Consider the following 27,402-nt stretch of genomic DNA (forward strand, 5'->3'; position numbering starts at 1 on the left):
AACCAGAGTAATATTATTTCAAGAACTGATGATAATGGTCATTGTCTCTAACTTTCAAGATGCCTCTCTCACACGTACGAGGCCATCCACGGTTGCAGATGGGAGCCTACCAGAAACACAGTTTTCTCAATCTCATAAACAGGGTTCAATGTGTGATCTCCAAAATGACTTTCAATACAAAATAAATGGCAAAATGCAACTTCCTCAAATGTAATCAGAGCTAAATAACACTATATGATTTGCTAAAGCTGAACTATTTTGTTTTCATGTACTTTAAATAATCTGTAAAGTTACACATGATTTTAATGATACATCTTAAAATTAAGGGTACCTTAAATGAGGTTTTCTAGACAAAACCAGACTGTAAGAATGCAATACCCAACATATTCTTTTCCTTATACACAACACACACACACACACACACACACACACACACACACACACACACACACACACACACAGAGCGCTCAGGTCAAAACAGCTTAAATTTCTAAAACAGGATTCCTGATAACAAATAGGCAGTTGAAGGTGAAAGAACAAGACCAAGTCTATAGTTCATGTAACTTTCCATTTCAAAGTGAAATGGAAAATTACACTTGGCTTTGTTCCATTTTTCCAATTTTCACAAAGGTATTTAAAAATATCAGTCTTCTAAATCACATCTTTCCTTTTTGCTGGGATAAAGTTTGATTTTACTTTTCTACTTAACTCACCCACATTTAAAATAAATTAATTAAATCATTCAATGAAATAAAAAAACTGCCAATTAATTTACAGACAGATTTAACTGTTTTGATAAATACAAAAGTATTTAATAAAGAGTAATAAAACTCTTAAAATTAAGAGTTTTGCAAACTTAAAGAAGCAGCTTAAAGAGGGAAGAAAAATTTGAGAAGAAAAGGATAGGATTTTCCTTTGGGTCACTGGGCTTGTTTTGTAAGTTCGGTTTACAAAATCAGTATAACTGATGGCCATTCCTCCAGGAAAGGCTTATTTTTAAAAACTTGTTAGATAACTAACGAGATATGAAAGGGTTCCAGATTTCAAGACATTTAATTGGGCTTGTGGAATTCACAGCACTGATATTAAAACATTGATAGAAAAATTTTAACACCATTTTAGCACTCTTTTTTTAACAGGTAACTAAACTGAGTGATAAATGAAGCGTTTTCTCAAAGAACAAACATCAAGACATATATCACAGAGGCTTTCAATGGTGGAATAAGAAGGGGAGGTCTTGATATTTCATTCACTCCAGCGTACCTGCCATGAACAGTAGTAGATTTGATAATATCCCCAGGTAGGACCACTGAGAGTTCAATGTCTTTATCTATCATGTTTTCTTTCTGTTCCATGATGAAAGCAGTGGATTCTACAGAATCAGCAGCTGAAGAGACATCAGCATATTTGGTCTCAGCTGGAGGAAGTGGTGCCTTGGCTTTTGGTTTTCTCCTAAAATATAAATAAAACACAAAAAATACAAAATATTTTATTTTTAAGGTAACTTTTTAATATGATCCAATTTTATAAACTCATATATATATGAGTTTATATATATATATATAGCTGTTTTTCACATCTAGAAAAAATGTTCTAAAATGTTAACTGTTAGTGTCAGATGGTCAAATTAGGATTTTTTTTTTTCCTTTTCCAGTTAGCATTTTGTTTTGGTTTGAGTACTATGCCTATATTACTTGGACGTAAAAAGAAACATGATAAAGAGATTTTACACTGGCCTCTATTACATTCAGTTACTGTGTATTCACTCTAGCAAGTCAAGAGGAAAATTTATTTTCTTTGATGAGATAAATTACAAAAATCCTTAATGTTTCAGGATAAAGATCAGTATCTCACTCTCTCATTTCACAGTAACTCTTACCTTTGGGCCTTTCATCCTATTTGTTTCCGACGTAGTATGTTCTGCTTCTCCATTCAGACAAACCCTACCTTATCCTTCAAAGACTAGCTAAATCCACCCTGCTTGCCCCAAACTACCCCTTCCACAGAATTTCTTCCTTCTTTGAATTAATATAGCACATACCAATTCCATAGATGTAACTTTTTAAGTATTTTTTTCTGGGTACCAGTTTCAACTCTCTATCTACACTTATCACTCCCTGCAAAAGAAGAAGCATGAAGCATGCTAGCCAGATGTGGTGGCACACAGCAGAGATTCCAGCTACTCAGCAGACTGAGGTTGAGGGATGCATTGAGTCTAGGGGTTTGAGTCCAGCCTGGGCAACATGGTGAGACCCTAACTCAAAGAACAAAAGCAAGAAAGATGGCTGCATTTCCCACTGCACATAGATGGCTATATTTCCCACTGTACCTAGCAATGAACTATGATGGTTTGTTTGATAAATAGTATATCTGCTTCAATGAAAAACATTACTAATAATTTTCTAACAAATATTTTTGTGTCACTAAGACAACCTCTTAACTTATAACAGGAATAGTAGACATTCTGAACTTACATAGGCCAATCCAAAGATCTGATGGGTTGAAAAAGTAAAATGTGAAAATAAACTATAAGTAATGACATATTTATGGTTTTATTTGAAACACTGTGAATTAAAGTTTTTGAAAATATTACCTTTATAAAAGGCTAATTGGTTTTAGAAGAATGAATACTACTCCTTTCCACTCAGAAAAATATAGATTTCAATTCTTCCCATCCTTACTTGCTAGGCAAACATTAGAACCAAACAAGATCAAAAGGCTTCTTCGTAAGTAAATATATAACATCTACCTATTCGGAATTTTCAAAATTTAAGGTCTCATGACTCCAACTCCTTTAACATATGACTCATCATGAAAAGATTGAAGCGAGGTTCCTACATTGTACATTACAAGCCCTTAACTCTTAGTGGTATAATAATAGAACATATTATACTTCAGAAAAGACTTATTTTACAAGAGCAACAAAACTATATTTTTTTCATTATACTTTATGTTCTAGGGTACATGTGCACAACGTGAAGGTTTGTTACATATGTATACATGTGTCGTGTTGGTGTGCTGCACCCATTAACTTGTCATTTACATTAGGTATATCTCCTAATGCTATCCCTCCCCCATCCCCCCATCCCACAATAGGCCCTGGTGTGTGATGTTCCCCTTCCTGTGTCCAAGTGTTCTCATTGTTAAATTCCCACCTATGAGAACATGCAGTGTTTGGTTTTCTGTTCTTGTGATAGTTTGCTGAGAATGATGGTTTCCAGCTGCATCCATGTCCCTACAAAGGACATCAACTCATCCTTTGTTATGGCTGCATAGTATTCCATGGTGTATATGTGCCACATTTTTTAAATCCAGTCTGTCATTGATGGACATTTGGGTTGGTTCCAAGTCTTTGCTATTGTGAATAGTGCTGCAATAAACATATGTGTGCATGTGTCTTTATAGCAGCATGATTTATAATCCTTTGGGTATATACCCAGTAATGGGATGGCTGGGTCAAATGGTATTTCTAGTTCTAGATACTTGAGGAATCGCCACACTGTCTTCCATAATGGTTGAACTAGTTTACAGTCCCACCAACAGTGTAAAACTGTTCCTATTTCTCCACAACCTCTCCAGCCCCTGTTGTTTCCTGACTTTTTAATGATCATCATTCTAACTGCTGTGAGATGGTATCTCATTGTGATTTTGATTTGCATTTCTCTGATGGCTAGTGATGACGAGAATTTTTTCATGTGTCTGTTGGCTGCATAAATGTCTTCTTTTGAGAAGTGTCTGTTCAAATCCTTTGCCCACTTTTTGATGGGGTTGTTTTTTTCTTGTAAATTTGTTTGAGTTCTTTGTAGCTCTGTATAGTAGCCTTTTGTCAGATGAGTAGACTGCAAAAATTTTCTCCCATTCTGTAGGTTGCCTGTTCACTCTGATGGTAGTTTCTTTTGCTGTGCAGAAGCTCTTTAGTTGAATTAGATCCCATTTGTCAACTTTGGCTTTTGTTGCCATTGCTTTTGGTGTTTTAGACATGAAGTCCTTGCCCATGCCTATGTCCTGAACGGTATTGCCTAGGTTGTCTTCTAGGGTTTTTGTAGTTTTAGGTCTAACATTTAAGTCTTTAATTCATCTTGAATTAATTTTTGTATAAGGTGTAAGGAAGGGATCCAGTTTCAGCTTTCTACTTATGGCTAGGCAGTTTTCCCAGCATCATTTATTAAATAGGGAATCCTTTCCCATTTCTTGTTTTATGTCAGGTTTGTCAAAGATCAGATGGCTGTAGATGTGTGGTATTATTTCTGAGGGCTCTGTTCTGTTCCATTGGTCTATATCTCTGTTTTGGTACCAGTACCATGCTGTTTTGGTTACTGTAGCCTTGTAGTATAGTTTGAAGTCAGGTAGCGTGATGCCTCCAGCTTTGTTCTTTTGGCTTAGGATTGTCTTGGCAATGCGGGCTTTTTGGTCCCATATGAACGTTAAAGTAGCAAAACTACATTTTTATAAACTGTTACAATGAATAAAAGCTTATAAAAATCCCTGTAAAGAAGAATGCCCCCAATTTCAAATTCCAGTTTTTAAATCTGCAGAAATTGACCACTCGTGTATAACAAATATTTATTTTATAACAGACAATTATCAGAGCAGATTCAGCTAAACACAGGAAAAGTGAAGATGAGTAAGACTCAGTTCCTATTCCTGAAGGGTTCATAGCCCCAAAGGATTGACAGGCAGGCAAAATTACCATTAAGTTTGATGACTGCTCTAACACAGGTATGCAGATGGTGCAGCCGCAGGTCACAGGAAGAAAACGGAACTTTCCTAGGAATCCAGAAATGTCTTACAGACGGTAAACATGAGCTGGGTTTTGAAGAATGAAGAGAAAACACAGGAAAAGGCAAGAAATAAATGATATTTCAGGCAGAGGAAAGTGAATAGAGCCATAAAAGAAAACGGTACTTTTTAGAATTAAATGGTTTGGTAAAATTGCACAGAGAAATCAGAAGAGATGAGAAATCAGTGAATCGACTGAAACATTTTATAAGAGAATTCAGTAAGGTGGGTTGGTACAAAGGTCATATATGGAAGTGTCAATAGTCTACATAAATATCAGCAAAAACTAGTCATAAAGTACAATGAAAGAAAAAGTAACTTTGGTAATAGCAACAAAAATGAAATTTAAAAAGATTCTCCAAGTATTCCCATCTCAGTCAATCACATTTCTTTCATTTGTCCAGGCCAAAAATCCTTGTTCATATAAACATATATCTAATCCATCTACAAATTCCACCAGCTCTATTTCATAAATAGACCCAGAATCCACCAACCACCTGGATCACCAAACACCTCTGCTCAAGCTGCCAACTGGTGTCCCCACTCCCAACCTTGTCACTTTGTAATCTAGTATCAACGTACCAACCAGCGTGATCTTTTTAAAATACAAGTTAGATGACTAAACTTTCAGGGGTCATTTCTGTAGTTCATTACTAGAGAAGTTTCTCTGAATGTGTGGAAAAATAAGTAAATAAAATAATAAAATAAAATACAAGTCAGATCACTGCCTCACTTCTCACATTCTCGAGTGGTTTCTTGCCTCAACCAGAGTGTTATACAAATGTTCCTCTACTTATGATGGGATTACAACCTGATAAATCCACCCTAAATTGAAAATATAAAATCAAAATGTACCAAATATCCCCAATAAACCCATCATAGAATCAGAAAATCCTAATTCAAAGCGTCATAAATTCAGATGTCCCTCAATTTATGACGAGGTTACATTCTGACAAATCCACAATAAAGTTGAAAAATCATACGTCAAACCATTGCAAGCAGGGGACCATCTGTAATAGGTCCTTCCTTCCTCCCTACCTCCGGCCTCTCCAGTCCCCTATCTAACACTTTCTCCCTAGGCTCACTGCATTCCAATCTCAGGACTCTTGCCTTTTTCTTGAACACATCCACAATACCAGGCCGTCTACAGTGTCTGTTCCTGACTTTAACACCCCCATCTCTTTCTCTCTACTTTACTTTTGGCCACAGGGTTAATGAGCAACATACTTATGTCTCCTTCCGTTAAAGGGCAATTAATTCCATGAGACTAGGGACTTGTTTCCATCACCTTGTCCACACATTTGCAAATACACAGAATCTCTGGGACCATGCCTGCCACATAGCAGGCACTGATATTTGCTGAAAGAGTGAATTCAATGACTACTTTCCACAGAAGATGCACTACCTACGCCTAAAATTGGGAAGGAAAAGAGTCCTTACCACCAAAAGATAAAATGAGCTTTCATACTTATCTGGGATTTTTTAAAAAAATTAACTGATTATGTTTTATTTTTTACAAGATGAATGAAAAATACACATTGGCTTTATTAGCAAGGGATAACTGAGAACTTCGTAATTACGGGGAAGTGTTCCCTGTCTACTGCACACTGCAGTGAACTCCTCTCACTCAGTTTTGATGTCGGTGTGTGACAGTTTTACTTCCTCAGGTAGTTTGAGTCTGTGATGAAAATCCATCTCTAACCACTATACATAAGCCAATTTCTTTTAAGACAGGGAAAGTAGGACAAAGCACTAGTTGAAAAACCATTCACACAGAACATTTTTTTGAGGCAGGGTCTGGCTCTGTCACCTAGGTTGGAGTGCGGTGGAACAATCTCAGCTTGCTGCGGCCTTTATCTCCCAGGTTCAAGCGACTCTCGTGCCTTAGCCTCCTGGGTAGCTGGGACTACAGGCACACGCCCAGCTCATTTTTATATTTTTACTAGACACCGGGTTTTGCCATGTTGTCCAGGCTGGTCTTGAACTCCTGGACTCAAGCAATCCTCCCACCTTAGCCTCCCAAAGTGCTGGATTACAGGCAGCAGCCACCACACTGGGGCATTTACACAAGACTTCTAGGAAAACATCCTAATGTTCCCAGTTGTTATTTCAATTTAATAATGTATTTGTTACCTTTGTTCCTGAAAAATGGAAAGCAATGTGAATAAGACCAAGATCCTTCCACAATGAATGCGCAGTACAACTGAGAAGATGCAACGCGTAATTAAATAATACAAAACGAAAAAGAAGGGTCATCAAACAGATGGCAACTTTGAAAATTTAGGTCAATGAAAGCCAGCTGAGCCCAGCTGTGTGGGCTGGGGAGCAGCACCAAGGCATGTTCATGCTTCAAAGAGAAAAGACAAGAGACTCAGGTTTTGCAAGAAAAGTAGAATTTTGATAAGCAGAGTCTGTACGATCAATTATATGTTAGTTCCCAATTGTGATCCATACGCACTAAATTTAGGAATGTGTTTATCTAGTTTGCTTACTACATAGTCCAGTCTAGTGAAAAGAATACCAGATGGAAGCCTGGATTTGGCCTGAATCCTAAGTAGCTTTAAGCCTTTAACTTATTTGACCTTTTAGTCACCAGCAAAATTCTGAAAATATCTTTTACCTACTCACAACTCTCCTAACATTAATTTTTTGGTCAGAGGCTCTGAAGTAATAACAAAATTGTCACCCAAAGTTAAAAGTACAGTGAAAATAATCAAACGCGTATTATCACCTAAATATAGGAAATTCTGATAATACAAACTAAAGAGAAAAATGTAACATTAACATTCAATAACAACTATAGTTAAGAATACTAAGTTTTTAAAATATTTAAATATTTAAAAATCATAGTAACTGCCACTGAAGCCTCCTCACCCCTTTTAAACAGGAATGTTTGAGCCAGTTTTCTTATCAAATAGATTTTCACATATGCTTTTGTTCTCCGGTGGCCTTGTTTGACTATCAGTCTACTCTTCAGAGGTTTTTTCCCCTTAACAGTAAACAAGAGCAAATTTCACATAAGGGTGGGTGGAGAGGAGGTTATATTGGAAAGATATGTATAATAAGAAAACTCCTCCCACATCAGGGCAAAAATAATTTAGTTGAAGCTTAAAAATAACAAGCTACAGTAAATTATTGCTTATGCAAATCATTGCTTTATTAAAATTATCTCATTATACTCAATTTTAATAAGGCCAATTAAGGCAAAATTTGCATTACTCAATAATATATTTTGAAAATATCATAACCTCATTTTAACACAGAATTTAATTAGTGTTCTACTATTACTGCTGATTGGTCTTTTTATCATTTTGATTTACAGGGCACTCCAAAATCATGTGCCCACTGTAATCATTACTCCATTACTGTCAATATAATGTCCTTAAAAAAGCTAAAAAGAGGGAATAAAAGAGCTCAGCGAAACATAATTCTAGTCTTGATTTGAAAAAGCAAAGGTATAAAATACTATACGAGATATAGTTACATCCTTAATAAGCTACTCAACTCCAATGGGATCTCATCAGTTTGTTATATTTATTATATTTATAAAGTATTCTTACAGTTTCATTCAGAAAAGTGCTACATAAAAATATGGCTTCAACATTAAAGACAAAAATATAAGAGTGAATTCTCAGTGTTAAAACAATAGGGTTTCTAAGTATTGCAGTCTAAAGACCAAAAATAAATTTAACAGTAACCTTCTCTCAACACAGAGGATGATCAAAAACAGGATTTATTGTGGTAAGTGTTGATAAGGCAGTCCCTCAAAATAACTGGCAGTGTTTTGATGGCCACTAAATTATGTATTTCAATTATAAATTGGAGACCAATTTCTCAACACAATTTCTCAGTTTGTCTGGGTTTAATGAAACAACAGAAGAATTTATTAAATAAGATTTGTTTAGAAGTGGGCATAACATTGTAATATGTTCTCAAGGGAATACAATTAAAAACAATAAAAGCCCTCTTTTCTTGATGAGCCTAATTTCAAAGACTGAATATGTCAAAACGGCTTGAAATGATATGCAAAAATGAAAATCGACGAGAACCCAAGACATTATATGACTCTTATATTACATTTTTTTTTTCTTCAAGGTAGCCAAAAACCTATGAGGGTCCAAATCATAGACAATTATCTGTCTCATCTTGGTCACACTGAGCGCTATTTCACAGTCACTCAATTCCTCTGTGAGGGATTGTCTTCCCTTGGCTTCTTTGTGTGGGCACATAATCTACTGTTTTCTTCCTTCTTCACTGCCACTCCTCAGTCTCCCCATCCTCACCTCCTCCGATTTCTAAATGCTGGGGCAACCCAGAGTCCATTCTCTGCCTTTTTCTCTTCTTTCTACAACCTCTACCTCCAAGGGACTTCATAAAACCCCATGGCTTCAAATATCACTATATGTCAGTGGCTGCCAAATTCACATCTCCAACCCTGACTTGTTTATTGAGCTCTGACTTTTATTCCCAATCATCTCATGGTTATCTCCATTTGGATGTCCCATAGGTATCTCAAATGGTATATAATCAAAACTTGATTCTCCTCTTCATCTCTAATCCTCATTCTCACACAAACCTACTGTATATTATTCCCCATCTCAACAAATGGCTCTACTAACCACTCAGTTAACTCAAGCAAAAAGAACTCCAGCAGGCATACTTTAATTCCTCTCTGTCCTTTATCTCCTACTTCCAATCCTTTAACAATTCCCCTGGGATCTAAACACTAAAACATATCCTGAACTTCTATACTTTTCACCAGCTCCCTGCTACCACCCTGGTAATTAAGGCATCATCTTTTCTTGCCCAAACTGCTTCAAAAGCCCTTTCATTGGTCTCTCCTGTTTCTCCTCTTGTCCCTTAAAATCTATTCTCCCCTGCAGTAGTCAGAGTGATCTTTTAAATATGTATGCCATTAGGTCAGTGGGGGAGAAAAACAAGAAAAAATACATAAATCAGATCACATCTCTCTGATCCTTCACTGGCCTTCCAATGCATTGGTGAACCCAAAATCTTTTCCTTGGCTTTCAGGCCCCAGATGAGCTAAATATGGTTTCAGAGCAGCAGCCGTAGTACTTGACCACCATAGCCCTGAGACATACATAATCAGAAAACACTAAGGGCAGGGACTTAGAAGCCACATTTGACAACCCTCCGAGTGATTCTGATGTATGCTAACATCTGAGAACCAATGAGCCAACCTCAGCTCCCTTTTTGTTACTCCCAGTTTCAATGCCCCATGTAATTCACACCGGCATTCTTTCCTGAAATAGACCCAGTCTTTTCACATCCAAGGGCCTTCCACAGCTTTGCCCTCGGTCCAAAATGCTTTTAACCAGAAAACTTCAAATTGCCTGCTCCTTGAGGTCATTCAGAATTCAGCTAAAATATTTCCCCCTCTTAGAGGTATTCTCTAACCACTCAAAAAAGGTACCAAGGTGCACCCCACCCACTGTGGCCCACCCTTCACATAGCCCTGCTTGGTCCCCATCACATTTATCATTATCTGAAATCATCCTGCTTATTTACTTATTTCCTTGTTTATTATTTGACCCCAGAATAAAAATTCCTGGAGGGCTGGGACCTGGCCTGTCTCATTCTCTGCTGGCACCTAGAGCTATCACTGGCACAAGATGGGGTTCTCTATGAGCATTTTTTTTTTTAATTTAACTGAGGAAGGAAGGGAGGGAAGGTCATATTAGTTTCATGAGTTCATAGAAAAGCAAAAACTTGGTGGGTTGCTGAGAGTCAACCTATTCTGTAGCCAGAGGTATGAGAAGTCATTCAAGTCATTCATGAATATCTACTGCTAAGTCCTATAAAGGTGCTTTTGGTCTACATTGAATCTTATGAGGCCACTGCCACTGCCATTTAGTTGGGGTTTAGAGAGGTTTAAGAAATTTGCCCCAAAGCGCAGAGAATATGGACAATTACAAATGAAAACCCACCAAATCTCCCCGCCAATGGCCCTAGAAAAGGCCACCCAAATAAGTCCCAATGTTTAAATAAGCCCCAAAGACATCCACATGGATAAAAGAGCTCAATCCTCAGGAATTTTCTAAATGGTTTTCCTATTTGGGGACGGGATTAAATTGGGACTGACAAAATTTTAGATTGTATGAAGACTCCCTCATTTTGCCCAGATGCTCAGTAATTTGCTGAAGCCATATAATCTGTGGGACAGGACTCAAATGTTTCATCTGTAGCTTCCTTTAACCAATGAGAATCATGATTATTATCAGAAAATAATAATCTAATTTTTCATTTTTAAGAATGGGACTCATCTTTCAGTTATACTTGGTATAATATATCAAGCAAAGGCAGTAAGTATTCTTCACATCAAAGCAGCACATATGGAATGCTAGTGTCATGTCCCAACAGTAAGAGCCAGAAAGAACACAAGAAAAAATAGTTTTTATCCGGTATCAACAGCAGCTAATCCTTGAGTGTTGACTGTGTGTTAGAAAATGTTTTTTACCTGCACTAACTCATGTCCTTACTACACTGTATGAAGCAAGTGCTGCCACCTCCACATTCCAGACGAGGGTGACATGCAGAGAGATTAAGGAACTTGCCTAAGGTTCCTTAGCCAGTAAGTGGTGGGGCTGAAATTTAAACCCAAGGTGTCTGATTCTAAAGTCGGCGCTCCTTACCATCACATACATCATTTCTTTGAGAGCTTAAACATTCATCAAAATAAACAAAAACAACAACAACAAGTGAATGAGCAAAAGCCAGGTAGTGAAGGAGAAAAAAAAAATGTGGTTATTGAATATCTTCTTCTAAGTCCTGTACAGGTGCTTTTTGTCTACATTTAATCTTATGAGGCAGTTGCCACTGCCATTTAGCTGGGGTTTACAGAAGTTTAAGAAATTTGCCCAAAAGCACAGAGAACATGGGACAACTACAAATGAAAACCCACCAAATCCACCCCCTGCCCCAGTAACCCTAGCAAGGGCCATAAGCCTCAACATTTAAACAGGAAGGCAGATGCCAGATGTACCCATACCCCAGCCCTACCACTGAGTCAGCCACTTCCCCAGGTGAGGTTGGAGAAACAATATACTGGACATCAAAAGGCCTGGGAGTACCCTAAATGGCCACTTGCGTTACCATAAGTAAATTACTTAATTTCTCTGGTCTTCCATTTTCTCATTTACAAAATACAGGTATTGAACAAGATGATCCCATGCCCCTTTACCTCAAACATACAAATATTTATGCACAATTTTGTTTAGAGACTGGAAATGGAAACAAGATAGTTAGGACTAGAGTCAGGGCAGGGCACAGTGGTTGCACTAATTTACAAGCAGCATTTGGTTGAGAGTCACATGGACAGGACGCCCATTCCCAGGTAGCTCTTCCTATGCTGAGAACACTTCTGCTCCTGGTCAGGAAAGGGTCTCCTCTGAGGCTCATAGGAAATGGAAGCCTGGAAAATGGGATCCATTTCCAAGTGCTCTTCTCTCTCTTGGCATTCACACTAGGAAAAAATGATGAAGGGAATGGCAAACGCAAAGGAAAATTTTGAAAAGCTCTTGCTTCAGTCCCCCACACTCAATTATTTTACATTTCAACACCTGGAATAACAAGTCCCTACCACAAGCCATTCATCCCTTCAGGCTTTCTGCCTCCATGGCACCTCCACTCAAGTCTGACCATAGCCACATCAATTTCATCCCATGTTTCTGCCACTTTAAATCTCTCTCTCCAAGGTGCGCACACACACACAAAAAAGCAGAGGTTTCTATTATCTTAAATACTACTTGTCTGCTTCTTCCAAGTACCTTGTCATTACCCTCCCTTCTTTGCAGCAAAACTTCCAGGACTCTGCTGTCCAACATGGCGGCCATGTAGCTACTGAGCACTTGAAGCATAATTAGTGTGACTGAGGGACTACAGTTTTATTTAGTTTTATTTGAATTTTAAAACTGATACTTGATTCAGTTATTGGAAAATGTTTAAGTATATTTGTGACAACTTGCGTATAGGAACTTTTTTTTTTTATTTAAGAGTCTCACTCCATCACCCAGGCTGGAGGGCAGTGGTGCGATCTTAGGTCACTGCAACCTCCGCCTCCTGAGTTCAAGCAATTCTCATGCCTCAGTCTCCTGAGTAGCTGGAATTATAGGCATGCATCACCATGCCCAGCTAAATTTTGTAGAGACAGGGTCGCACCATGTTGGCCAGGCTGGTCGTGAACTCCTATCCTCAAATAATCCACTCGCCTCAGCTTCCCAAAGTGCTGGTGTTACAGGTGTGAGCCACCGTGCTGGCCCAGAATCTATTTTTTCAAGTATAAATTTCATGACATCTAAATACAGATCAGGTATTTCCAATGAAAATATATCATCTGAGTTGAGAAGTGCTATAAGTGTAAAATACACACTATATTCCATAGACTTAGTAAAAGGTATTAAACATCTATTGGTAATTATTGTATGTTGACTACATGTTAAAATAATATTTTTATATACTCAGTTTAAGGAAATACACTTACCACAGTGGACCACCTCTAAGATGATCTCCAATGACTTTGCTTCCTTGTGCAATGTCCTCCCTTTGAATGTGGGCTGGATTTAGTGACTCACTTCCAGTAAACAGAATGCAGCAACAGTGATGGGCTGTCATTTCTGAGATTAGGTTACAAAAAGACCATGGTGTTGTTTTAGGTACCCTCCTGCTCTGAGAGAATCCAGCTGCCCTATGGGGAGTCCCATGTGGCAACTGACATATCAGGCCAATAGTCACAAGAGTGAGCTTGGAAGCAAATCTCTCCCCAATAGAGACTTCAGCCCCAGTGTACACCTTGATTGCAATCTCACCACTCAAAAACAAACTAGAATGACAGTTCTACATACACCCTGTACCTGACTTTCAGTTTCAGGTGATTTGACATACTTGCTGTGCTCTAAAGCACTGCTCCTGGCGTGACCTACATTTAGAACACATCCTCTTTATAATCCAAGAAACTTTCTTGTTTTACACATAGAAGTCTATTTTAAATTCTTTTAGGATCTTGTCTGTATTTAAAGGAAACATGTAAATCCTTTTGTTCAATAATTAGCTATGATGATCTATCACACCCATCTCTGCGTGATGATGAAGTGGAGCAAATCCAAAGACAAGACCCAGCTTTCCGGCTGGGCGCAGTGCCTCACACCTGTAATCCCAGCATTTTTTGGAGCCCATGGCAGGAGAATCACTTGAACCCTAGAGCCTGGATGACATAACAATACTTCATCTCTACCAAACAAATTAAAAAATTAGCCTGGCATGCTGGTATGCACCTCTAGTCTCAGCTACTTGGTAGGAGGATCACTTAAGCCTGGGAGGGCAACGCTGCAGTGAGCTATGATTGTGCCACTGCACTCCAGCCTAGGTGACAGAACAAGACCCTGTCTGAAATAAATATAGGAAAATTTAAAAAATTTTTGCTTTTAAAGACACAGGTTTCCCTCTAGCATGTAGAGTATGGCAGAAAGAGTAAAGATGTAGCCAAGCGACTAGCACAATGCAGGAAATACCCCAGGGTACCTTGTGCATAGTTTCCAAAGTACATCACCTTATCCGCCAGAAACATTTTTTGAGGCAAAAACCATTAACATAATTTTGGCATTTTTTATTAGTACATTACCTTCTGCAGAGTATGTTCAATTAATTCTTAAAGAATGAATCTACTTAAATATAGCTTCATTAGGTTGATTCATTTTTTTGTTGTTATATCTCTCTCAAATCTTTCCCTTTTACTACTTTTAAGGAACATAGCAATTATGTAAAGTGGGCCACAGGAACACAATAGAACCGCTTTGTATCATTAGACCTTTGAGAATAAGGTTAGCATGAGTAGATGAAGCTTTATTGTAATTTAGTTGTCATATACCCAGAAAGACATAACCTGCTCTGTGTTCTAACTCATGTAATAAAAGGGTCATGTAGGTAATGACAGGATTCTTTAAATTTAATTTAGGTCTCAACTCAAAAGCTGTTTTTTCTTAAATGAAATTAGATAGTTCATTTGCTTCTAAATGCCCTTTTAAATTCATATAAACAAATGGACAGCATTTATCATCCTGCCATACTTTTCATGTATACATAAAAACATCACTATGCTGTGCAAAAGTGGTTCCCAAATACATCTTAGAAGTTGTTCTGACTCATGCTTAGTTATCATTTCAGACCTTTAATAGACATACGGCCAGCTTTTGTTCACCTTACTCTAAATATATTCTATGCATGTAGTACATATATAGACATATACAAATGTGTGAGTATACATACGTGTGTATTTGACACCATGAGAGAGAGAGAGCGCGCGCGCGAGAGAATGCGCTAGTGAGCACCATGAGCACTTATTTTCCTTTGGCTTTCACTAGAGGTCTATTCCAAATTCACTTGCCAAGTAACTTTTCCTGAAGCAACTCTTATTCTCCTATTTTAAGCAGATATGTATTCCAGTAGAAAACATGTAACTCCTAAAAATAATTCTGGTGAGGAAAATTTAATATTCACTATGATAGCCAGTTACTGAGATGCTAAGTAACATAATTCTCTCTCTCCATTCCCCGTCTACTTGTCATCACCAGGTAATTTCTAGGGAAATTTCTTCAACATTTAGTAATATCCTAATAATATTTTCAATTCCAAAACCCTGGTTTCTATTTTTCATTTTGCTTATAATATCTGAGTTAAAAAAATGGCAAAAATATATTTTTATAAAAGTTGATAGAGAACTAGTTTACTCCTAAGCAGCATCTCTAAGTCAATAAACTTATTCTAATGTCTATAAATTTAAAATAAGTGCTTTAGATAATCGTTGTATAATTTGGCCTTCACTGTTTCTGGTGGGGACATGTGGGCGATATGAGAGGGAGAAAACAAAAATATCTTGCTCACTAAATACATACAGTATAATCTCCCAGTGACAACATTAATGCATTCCAGAAAGGCACGGGGTAATAAAAAAAGATAACACTTGCATTTAAAAAGGAAAAAAAATCTACATACTAATCACCAAGAGTTATTGGATAAAAATCAAGATTCAGAGCCAGAGATCTTGATTTGTGTCTGGGTCTGCACAAATTAGTTATTAGGTCATTTGATCTCACCGGAACTTGAATTGCAAAACTGGAATAACACTTCCAGCCTCTCAAGGTTGCTGAGAGGGTTAAATGGGTAAGGTACCTTCATTTTCTAGCACAGTGGTTCTCAAACTTGGCTGCACAATGGACCCACCTACATTTAAGAAAATACTGAGGCCTCGTTGTCACTTTCAGAGTTTCTGATTTAATTGGTTTGTGAGGATTTTTAAAAATCTCCCCAAGAGATTCTAAAGTACAGTCAATTTTGAGAACGACCGGTCTCATATAATGCCTAGCACACCGTAAGTATTCAGTTAGACTTAATGATATACCTTCACTGGAACTTTATAAACTCTAATATACACCTAAAAGCTGCTACCTAGGTCAATCACATTTATGTAAACTCAAGGTCTCAGGATCAGTGAATATATAACATATCTTAAAAGCAGTCCATAAGTTTAGCAATAAGTGTTTCAAATTCAAATCCCTGTTATATTTTTGCTTTCTTTTATCAAAGAGGAAAATTCCTCATGAAAGAAATAAAAATTATCTTTTACTTTATATTTTTTACTGAGATACAATTTACATAAGAAAATGCACAAATAGAAGTGAATAGAATTTTACATATATACACACACACCTCTGTCTGTCTGGGTTTCTCTCTCAAGGAGCCATCAACACAGACTAAGATATAGGATAGGAAAATATAACTACAAAGGAAAAATTAAATATTAGACCAGACATGGTGGTTCATGTCTATAGTTTCAGCTACTTGGGAGCCTGAGGTGATAGGATCACCTGATCCTGGGAGGTCAAGGCTGGAGTGAGCCACGATCATGCTACTGCATTCCAGCCTGGGTGACAGTGAGACTCTGTCTCAAAAAATAATAATAATAATTAAATATTAAATGTCTTATATATGTCCCATAAATGTTCCTGTAATTTCAGTTTATCTCTGGGTTTTCCTAAATATCTTACAGGGGATGTTTACTTTTGCACAGTTAAGACAGTCAAACTTTCTTAACAAGAAAAGGGAACAAGATGAGAAAAAAGATGAGAAAAACCTTCAGCAGAAATAGTTATATCAAAGGAGGAGATATAAAATTAATATAAACAAATGAGCAATTTGAGAAAACAGACTTAAAAGAAATATCTACAATGAGTCACAAGACAGTCAACAACACTTACTGGGCACCCCCTGTGTACTCAGTGCTATATAAAGAAATGGTGAGCAGATTAAAGAAATACCATATGAGGTCCTCAGACACCAATAACTTAAAAATGAAATAAGTCCAACTAAACAACAGCAAAGATGCCCTAAATGCACTCTAGGAAAAAAAACTCTACATTAACTGAATGCTTATCTAGTTGCAGAAATTATGCCAAATGTTTTATGTATATAATCCCCTAACAAATACTATCCTTTTTTGAATAGAACCCTAAAATAATTCATAAACATTTATAGAAATGACCAAATAACTTCACTCAATAACAAACCCAAACCACAAAACCATGTCCCAATGCTCACTTGTGTTCCTGCACAGCTTTCCGCCGGTACAAGTGTCAGCAGCAACTGGACTCAACATCATCTACTGAAAGCTTCCTTCGCACTTTTGTTTGTTGCCTTGCAGGCAACATATATGGGAGAATCACTGTGGTTTAGAAAAATTAGTCCAAAAAAGGTCATAAAAATGTGATTGACACTACAGTTAAATTTTTTTTAATGATTAACAAAAACATGAGAAGAGAGAACTATGTGAAATTCTGAACTCTTTTTTCTTTGGCACATAGAAATTAAATATAAAAGGCCTTATTACAAATATGTATTTCTACTTTAAAAAGGTTAAATTATTATTCATAAAAATTTGAAGAAAAAGTTACTCATTAAAAACAAAATTATCTTGGATTTTTAAAAATTTTACTATACTTGTTCTCTGAAACAATAAATGTAGAAAAAAAAGTTCTCCACCAAAGGAAGTTAAAAAATTTTAGTTGATTTTTTAAAAAAACTTCCAAAATTTCTAACCTAGCATTTAAAACATTAAATGTAAGAGTTATAATTATTAAAATATATGCACATATACATATTAAAGAGTGGGAATGCATACATCAGCCAAGCAAGCCTACTGGTAGATTAGCCAACCAAACAATAAAACCAAAAGTTGCTTTCAAGTCACAATCCGAATAACCTACTCTCAAATATGAACTTGGGTAAATATTAAACATCATCGACTCTGTCAAAATTTTAAATTTATGTTGGGGTAAACCTATCAATCACCATATACTGATAAAGAAAATTCCCTGAAATAAATTTGCCAAAATAATTTTCCTAGCTATGGGTTTTGACAAATACTAGCTAAAAAAACTATTTGGACATAGTATCTCAAACAGAGTTTAGAAATATTAAAATCAAATGTAGCACATTATTTAAAAATTATCTTAAATTGGATCTAAACTTAAAACATAAACTTAAAAAATTTATAGACAAAAACATAAGAAAGAAAAATCTTTGGGAACAAAAGTTAGGCCATAGGATTAGATATGACATCAAAGGCACAATCCATAGATTTAGTATACATATATGTATATCAAAAAATTTGACTTCATCAAAAATTAAAAACTTTTGCTCTGTGAAAGACCCTATTAAGGGGATGAAAACGCAAGCCATAGACTGGGAGAAAATATTTGCAAGTCACATATTCAGCAAAAAGACATATCTAGCATATACAAAGAACCCTCTAAACTCAATAGTAAGAAACAATCCAGTCATGAGATGGAAAAAAGTTTTAAACTCATTACCAAAGAGGGTACACGAATGGCAAATAGACACACAAAAAAATGTTCAACAACATTATCTATTAGGAAAACGCAAATTAAAGCTATGATGAGCTACCACTACACACCTAAATTTTAAAATACTGGTAAATACCAAGTACAGACAAAAATGTGGAGAAACTGGCTGTCTCATATGTGGCTTGTATAATGTGAATGCAAAATGGTGAATGCCACCCTGGGAAACAATTTGGCACTGCCATATAGAATTAAACATACACATAATGTATGACCCAGTAATCTACTCCTAGGTATTTGCACAAGAGTAGTGAAAATTTATATTCCCAAAAACCTCTACATGAATGTTTATGGCTGCTTTCTTCATAGACCCAAACTGGAAACAACCCAAATGTGCTCCCATGGGAGAAAAAATAAAAAACTATGATGCATCCATACAACAGAAAACTCCTCAGCAATAAAAAGCAGCCAAGTTTTGATACATTCAACTCAGATGGATCTCAAAGGCATTATGCTGACTGAGAAAAGAAAGTCTCAAGGAGTTACATACTGTATGGTTCTGCTTATGTAAGAGTCTCAAAGTGACAAACTTCAGGTCACAGAAAATAGATCAATGGCAGCCAAATTTGGAGGCATGATGAGACTATTAAAGTTAACATAAGAGAGTTTCTTTGTGGTGGTGAAGAGTTCTGTACTCTGATAATGAATGGTGCAGTTACATAAATCTACACATGTGGCAAAATTTCATAGAACTACAAACCTGAATCAACAAACATAATGATTACAGAATGCATGTAAAAAGCTGATGAAATCAGAATAAGGTCTGTACCTGTGTTAATAGCATTAGTATGGATGTCACTTTCTTGGTTTTGACAACATACTACCATTATATATGATATTATTAATTGGGGGAAAGCTAGGAGAAGGGCACAGAGAAACTTTCTGCACTATTTCTGTAATTTCTTTCAAAGCAAACTAGTAAAAAAAATAAAAGTTACAATAAAACTATATCTAAGGTAGTGATTCTCAAAATTTGGTAGATATTAGAATCACCTATGGAACTTGTTTATAAAAAGGTTAGCTTGGGTGGCCCTACTTTGTGCCTATTTAAAGTAAACCTGCATACGGGGTCCAGGTAATATATGTTGATAATCTAGCACATTACAGGTTGAAACCACTGAACTAAAATAAAGGCAAAGATATTAGAAAAAATGATGATCCCCATCAATAACTCTTGTTGTATTTAACGGCTAATTACTAAAGAAGTCCTACGCACACAAGACCTCCTTCACAGACTATATAACTGAGTCAAGAGGCTGCCACAGATACAGCAAAAGAAATGCAATGACGATATGGATGTATTTAATAATGCAAATACTGGCCAGACACGGTGGCTCATGGCTGTAATCCCAGCACTTTGGGAGGCCAAGGCGGGCAGATCACCTGAGGTCGGGAGTTTGAAACCAGCCTGACCCACATGGAGAAACCCTGTCTCTACTAAAAATACAAAATTAGCTGGGCGAGGTGGCGCACATACCTGTAATACTAGTTACTCGCTAGGCTGAGGCAGGAGAATCACTTGAACCTAGGAGACAGAGGTTGCGGTGAGCCAAGCTCGCGTCATTGCACTAGAGCCTGGGTAACAAGAACGAAACTCCATCCCCCCCAAAAACAAACAACTAATACTGTTAGTCATAACACACTTGATATATCAATACAGAAGTGAAAACACTGACCTAAGGAAAAAACCCATGCTATGAAAACAACGGTGTGCAGGGAAAATACATCCTCAATAAGACACTGGTGTCACATATTTAAATGTCTATTAGAGGCCTTTATCTATGCTTTTATATGAAATAATTATTGTTGACAAATCATAGACAAAAATAAGCATCAAGTTATTTGATTTAAAAGTTTCCTTTGTTCGATATAACTCATGAAAAGATCAACCTAAATATTACTCCATATACAACATAGTAAGTTAAAACCCAATAAGTTTCCAAATCTTCACTCAAATTCTCTCCTCACAGGATATCCACAGGAACATCCAGGTGTACAATTTTCACATTTATATTAGGCAGCTCTGTGCCAAGTACCTACCAGGCCCCTTTTACCTTTTCTCAGCAAAGATTGAATCACAGTTTTCCCACTATCTCCCAGCCATCTCATTATAAGAGAAGTAGCAACGCAACTAGAGAATAAATCAAGTCTTACAACATCATTTCTGAAAGGTTGCTAATCTCTAAATTAAACAGTTGCTGTAACCTCTGAAATGCTAGCTCACTTGCTCTTCGCTCTGTGGAAAAATAAGTTCTTTTGGATGAAAAATTATAGTCATTATGTGATTATGCTCAAATAGTTCAGCTGATTAATACTGGCCTCAAGTGAATCCATAATTATAGGCTTAATCCTTCCTTATAGGGCTGTTTAACCTGACCATGCTCTTTTGCCACAGGTGACAGTGCCAACCACTGAGCCAGAAAAAAAGTGAGTGTCACTGGGCAAAATAAAAGTCATCTGAGCATGTGTGTTTGAAGGAGGACAAGTCTACAACAACTCAAAGTACTTTCACTGTAAGTTTGGCCAGTAGTAGCATCTACTGTACCATAGATGAAACAATCCAATATACAGTGTCCTGCACCAACCAGGAGAGGTAGTGGGGAATTGGAAAGAGTGCTGCATTACAAGACAGTATACTTCAGTTCTAGTATCAATCAACATATACTGAGCTGAGTCTCAGCTGTCTCATTTAATCAATATATTAAATGTATAGTGTATTATACGAGAACAAACTAGCTAGCCTGGTAAAAGTATCTGATCATCTTAAAAAGTTTGCATTATTAAAAACAGTATAAGGCAAGGGTGAACAAACTATGACCTACAGGCCAAGTTAAGCCTATCATCCTTTTCTGTTTGAGACGGAGTCTCGCTCTGTCACCCAGGCTGGAGTGCAGTGGTGCGATCTTGGCTCACTGCAAGCTCCGCTTCCTGGGTTCACGCCATTCTCCTGCCTCAGCCTCCCGAGTAGCTGGGACTACAGGCACCCGCCACCACGCCCGGCTAATTTTTTGTATTTTTAGTAGAGACAGGGTTTCGCCGTGTTAGTCAGGTTGGTCTAGATCTCCTGACCTCGTGATCCGCCCGCCTCGGCTTCCCAAAGTGCTGGGATTACAGGCATGAGCCACTGTGCCTGGCCGCCTATCATCCTTTTTTTTAAAAAAAAAAGTTTTGCTGGAACACGAACATGCTCATTTGTTTACATATAATCTATGAGTGCTTTCACACAATAACAGAGTTGAGTCGTTGTAACAGAGACCTTAGAGCCTAAAAGTCTAAAATGTTTACTGTCTGGCCACTTACAGGAAAAGCTCACTGATTCCTGGCATAAAGGGTCGCGTTTCCAATAACTATACAATTTTAAAATCCTTAGTTTTATGCAAAAATATACTTCGTACGTATCAGGTATGAAAAAAATGTCTTTTTTCTTTTTGTTTGAGAAAAAAATGTAAAAAATTTGACTACGCACTATAGGTATGGCTGGGAAAACAAGCACTCTCATACTTTTCTGGTGGGAGACCAAAATGGAGGAATTTTTCCCTATAGAGAAATATTTAGCAATAACTAATACAATCAAATACGTAGTTACCCTTTGGCCCAATAATCCTACTACCAGGAAGTTATCCCAAAGACACACTCGCTTATGGCTTATGCAAAAGGTTAGTTCTTGCAGCATTTTTGAAAACAAAAGACAAGAAACAAACCAAATATCCATGAATATTAGACTACATCAAATTATGGTACATTCACTTGATAAAGTATTATGCAATCATGAAAAGGAATGAAAAAGATCGTATACATTCATGACTGGCATATATTGGCAAATGAAATGAAGAAAATAAGTGCTTTTAGTATAGTATCTTTTGATAAGAAGTAGATGGGGTTCTATATGGAATATAATAGAAACAATGTCAAGATAAAAATAAAAATGATTATCTATGTGGGAGAAAAGGAATAGGAATGAAAGTTAGATTTCTACAAATGTATCTTAAAATTTTGCCTTTAAACATTAAATGTTTTTAGATAACAGCTTTTCTTTTTCTTTTTGTTTGAGACAGGGTCTCACTCTGTCATCCAGGCTGGAGTGCAGGAGCTTGTTGGAGCCTCAAGCTATTGGCTCAAGAGATCCTCCTGCCTCAGCCTCCAGAGTAGCTGATACTACAGGCAAGTGCCACCACATCTGGCTATTTTTTTTGTTTTTTGTAGTAGAGATGGGGTCTCACTATGTTTATCAGGGTGGTCTTGAACTGTTGGCCTCAAGCAATCCTCCTGGCTTGGCCTTCCAAAGTGTTGGGATTACCAGGTGTGAGCCACCACACCCAGCTAGCTTTTCTTTTTTATATGCTCCTAATATGATATATTCTAAAGACAAAAACACTAAAAATTTTAAAACTGTAACCAGTTGTCTATTAGTAGTTATTTAACATAGTATTTTGAAACTATGTTGTTCATATAATTATAAAATAAATACCTAAATGTATACTATTAGGAGTCAATATTTTCTGAATGAGAAGAGATAAACATAAAATTAGAGTTAAATAAAAATGCTGTAACTTTAAATTTGATTGAATATATTAGTATGAACATGATTTTCTTCTTTCGAAAGTGCATATTATCCAGCTGTCCACTTGACAGTCATCACCCAGTAGCAAAGAGCATGTACCTATGGTCTGAAAATATATTTTCCACCAAAGGAACCAGGGTTCCTTGAAAAAATGGCTGAGTCCAGGTGTGGGCCAAAAAAGCATATGAGACCTTTCTGGCAAACAGAATGTTCTAGGATCAGAGAGGTTATCACAGACTATGGAGGTCATGGCAAAATGACTCAGCAGGCAACTGGAAGGGCCTCTTTCTGGCCTAAGATGGGATAATTTGAACACTAAAAGAATGACTACATTGTATAGAAACATAACATTTATTTTAAAAATCCATAAGTTATTAATAATAAACTAAATAGTCACTACGAAGGACGCTAGGGTAGGACATCTCTTAGCACCCTGAAAATGTAGGGAAAGAATCAATCAAGCATTTATACTGCCTGAAATACAGTTCATACAGAAATAAAACATTTGACGAACAAGGGTTTCCTTTAAAGAATTCTAGCTAGTAAAATACAGAAGGAATAAAATAATTAGAAAATTATTGGTTTCAATGTTTGCTCAAAAACAGTATTAAGCAACCATTCATCAATGAACTCTAAGCCATGAGGTGAGAATTTAACTGGGAATATAATAAATGGATGAGATGGACACCACCTGAATCCACTTTTCAAATTTAGCATCACTAAATACTGGACAGACATTATGTGCTTCATGACATGTTGCAACGGAACACACACAATACCACATATGAAGTACTCTTACCTAAAATATTTAATATGACTCTAACCAAAAAATTATGTAGATTGAAAAACAATATAAACACAATCACAAGAATGTAATTAGCAAGATCCTGAATTTGTGATAGTCTACAAGATCAATAATCCAATTTAACTAACAAATCAAAATGTAGGAACAAAGAGAAGGGAGTGGGAAAGAACCCATATAGAATAAGAGATTTAAGTGACATAATCACCAAATGTTAGATACACTAATGCCACAAAAAGTATTTTTTAAATTTCCTTATCAGTTACAGATATATTATAAAATATTTATGAGTAAGATGGCTATGTGTGGATTTTCTTGAGATGAATAAAGGGGAAAAAATGGAGATAGCTAAAGCAAAATTGGCAAAGCGTTTGTGACTTTTAAAGCTGGGTGAAAAGTGAGTAATGAATATTCCTTTTGTGTTTGAAAATTACTAATGTAAAACAATAAAAAATCCTATGCTCTACGATATACATGAACAAAACAATAATTGAAACATAGAAACAAAAGCAATTACTAAAGCTAATCAAAAATACATTTAGGAACAGTGACTTAAATGAAGGTCACTTTTGCCTTTTCATCTGTAAAATGAAGGGCTGTCTGGAAGATCTCTGAAGTTCTTTTCATTCTACTATTTCTTATTTGTCCTTTAAATAAGCCAAGATCATAATTTTTTCTAATATATCTGCTCTAACCCTAATGGACCCCAGCCTCAAGCACCCAGTAGAGTGTTTTCTGTCTCTATATATTTGCTTTTTGGAGATTTCATATACAAGGAATCATGCAATATGTGTTCTCCTGAATGGCTTCTTCCGCTGTTGTAGCAAATATCCATACTTTGTTACTTTTTATTCCCTAATAGAATGCCATTGTATGAATAGACTACATTTTATTTACCCATTCACCAATTAATATATGATTGAGTTGCTTCCACTATTTGGCTATTATGAATAACGCTGCTATGAACACTCACATACAAGTCTTTGCATATACCTTTTTTTGCATGTGATATGGGTTGGTTCCCTGTCCCTGCTCCAATCTCATGTTGAATTGTAATCCCCGTTGTTGGAGATGGAGCCAGGTGAGAGGTGATTGAATCATGGGAGTGGATTTCCCCTCAGTGCCATTCTTGCAATAGTGAGTTCTTGTGAGATCTGGTCATTTAAAAGTTTGTGGCACCTCCTCCCTTTTGCTCTTCCTCCTGCTCCAGCAATGTGAAGTGCTGGTTCCCCTTTGCCTTCTGCCATGATTCTAAGTTTCCTCAGACTTCCCTAGAATCTGAGCAAATCCCAGCATCATGCTTCCTCTATAGCCTACAGAGTCATGAGCCAATTAAACCTCTTTTCTTTATAAATTACCCAGTCTCAGGTATTTCTTTATAGCAGTGAGAGAACGAACTAATACAGTATGTCATTGTTGTTAAGACTTCACAGCACAGATACATAACATGTTCCTAGTACTCTCTGATTCCTCCTGCTTTCCTCCATGCACGTAGAAATAGTTTAAAGCCACTGGCATTTAAAATTATAAGTTACTCATGAAAGATCAACAGATATTCAAGAACTATAAGCCACACCTATATTACACAAAACACAGCCTCGGACACAAAATTAATTATCCAAGAAATATTTTGATTATGATTAAAACAGTTGAAGAACCATAAGCCTCTGCTTTTTCATTAAGCCATTCTTCCTTCAACTACAGATCAATGGGTTAGTATAAATGTTGAGTATATCATAAGGATAATGAATAAACTAACATATTCAATAAAGAAAGATGTAGTTGGTACAATGAAGACAGCATAACTGTGTTTAACTCATGTACTGGTTTCACTACCGAAAACCAGAGAGGGATGGAATTCTGCTCCAAGTGTTGCTTATGCAACAATAGGCCGTTCAAAAGTGTACTTTCAAATTCAAACATAAAACTGCACGAATGATTTTTAATTTTTTTCTCACATAATTAAATAAGTTCATTTTTTGGAAAAATCACTAGAGTTTTAAAACATATAGATAGAAGATATACTAGCATTATCTTATGGAAAATAGTTTGGGATTAATGATTTAGAAAAATGATCGAAAAGGGAGGCAAGTATAACAAAATTCTGTAATATTTCTAGTCAGTAGGTTACAAAAAGGTCAGGTAAAGTGGGAAATCAAAAGTTCACATAACCTCAAACATTCTAACTTAAAATGCACAGATGCAAATTCATTCACTGCTCTTTGATGTAAGTGAAAGCTTTTTTTTGCAAAAGCACCCACTGATGGGATTTTCATCCTGTCCTTCTTGCATACACAGCATACAAAGGCTTGCCTTTGATGTTTTCCTTTTCTACGTAGATCAAATATTTCAATACATCTGCAAAATAATTTATATGTAAATTCATTTATTTCATATTTTTATTTCATTATTTTAGTAGTCTCATTCGATTATAATTCAATAGCATAATTTTTTGGTTAGGGTAGGTAGCTCACCAAAGATTCTTTCTGAAGTATTTAATTTTGCTTTTATGGAAACAGCTCTTCCTGTTTTTGCATTGTATGTATATAATATTTTCAAAATTACATTATTAAAATAAGCAATTGTAAAAACAGGCCTCAACAGGTTAAGTAAAACAAAATTTTGAAGAAATATAACTGGATGAGCAGGTGAACTAGAAATTACCCTACTGGTCCTAGCCCCAAACAGTGCAAAGAACAGACATTCAGCATGTATGACTGAGGGATTGGAGATCTTATTTGAACAAGTTTGTGACTGAAGTTTAAGAACTTCTACAGATTACTAGATACAGGAATGATGGGGAACCTTGATACATACACTGACAAACCTTTAAGAAATCATGACCTGAAACTTGATTTTTTTTTTTTTTTTTTTAGTTTATCCAAACACGTGCAGGCCAAGCAAAAGCAACCACCTGTTACTCCTTAATTTATTACACAATTTGGAAGAAAGGCAGTAGAAAATGAGAAGACTGTGGATAGATCACATGCACCAGAAACAATACAAATGATTCTCTCAATAAAATAATAATCTAAGCCAAGCTTGTTCAACCTGTGGCCTGAGGGCCACATGCAGCCCAGGATGACTTTGAATGTGGCCCAACACAAATTCGTAAACTTTCTTAAAACATGAGGTTTTTTTGTTTTGTTTTGTTTTGTTTTGTTTTTTAGCTTATCAGCTATTGTTAGCGTTCGTATATTTTATGTGTGGCCCAAGACAATTCTTCTTCTTCCAGTGTGGCCCACGAAAGCCAAAAGATTGGACACCTTTGAGTTAAGATATAAATACAGAAAGCACAGCTTTCCAGAAACCATTTTTACTCATCTACA

General features: G+C 36.4%; 1 protein-coding gene and 1 pseudogene across 38 annotated transcripts in view; one reads left to right on the top strand and one right to left on the bottom strand.

The window, feature by feature from the left end:
• Positions 1–27,402, bottom strand: part of COBLL1 (cordon-bleu WH2 repeat protein like 1) — a 194,058-nt gene that overhangs the window by 92,043 nt on the left and 74,613 nt on the right. For 29 of the 38 annotated variants that reach the window (XM_077956570.1, XM_077956564.1, XM_077956568.1 and 26 more), the window contains one exon: positions 1,264–1,452. The exons of the other annotated variants lie outside the window; for them this stretch is intronic. In XM_077956570.1, the coding sequence (XP_077812696.1) occupies positions 1,264–1,452 (189 nt within the window). The remainder of the gene's footprint in view (positions 1–1,263; positions 1,453–27,402) is intronic. 38 annotated transcript variants of the gene reach the window in all.
• Positions 5,395–5,472, top strand: LOC114671668 (small nucleolar RNA U3; annotated as a pseudogene).

The sequence above is a fragment of the Macaca mulatta genome, chromosome 12, assembly GCF_049350105.2.
Source record: "Macaca mulatta isolate MMU2019108-1 chromosome 12, T2T-MMU8v2.0, whole genome shotgun sequence".
NCBI lineage: Eukaryota > Metazoa > Chordata > Mammalia > Primates > Cercopithecidae > Macaca > Macaca mulatta.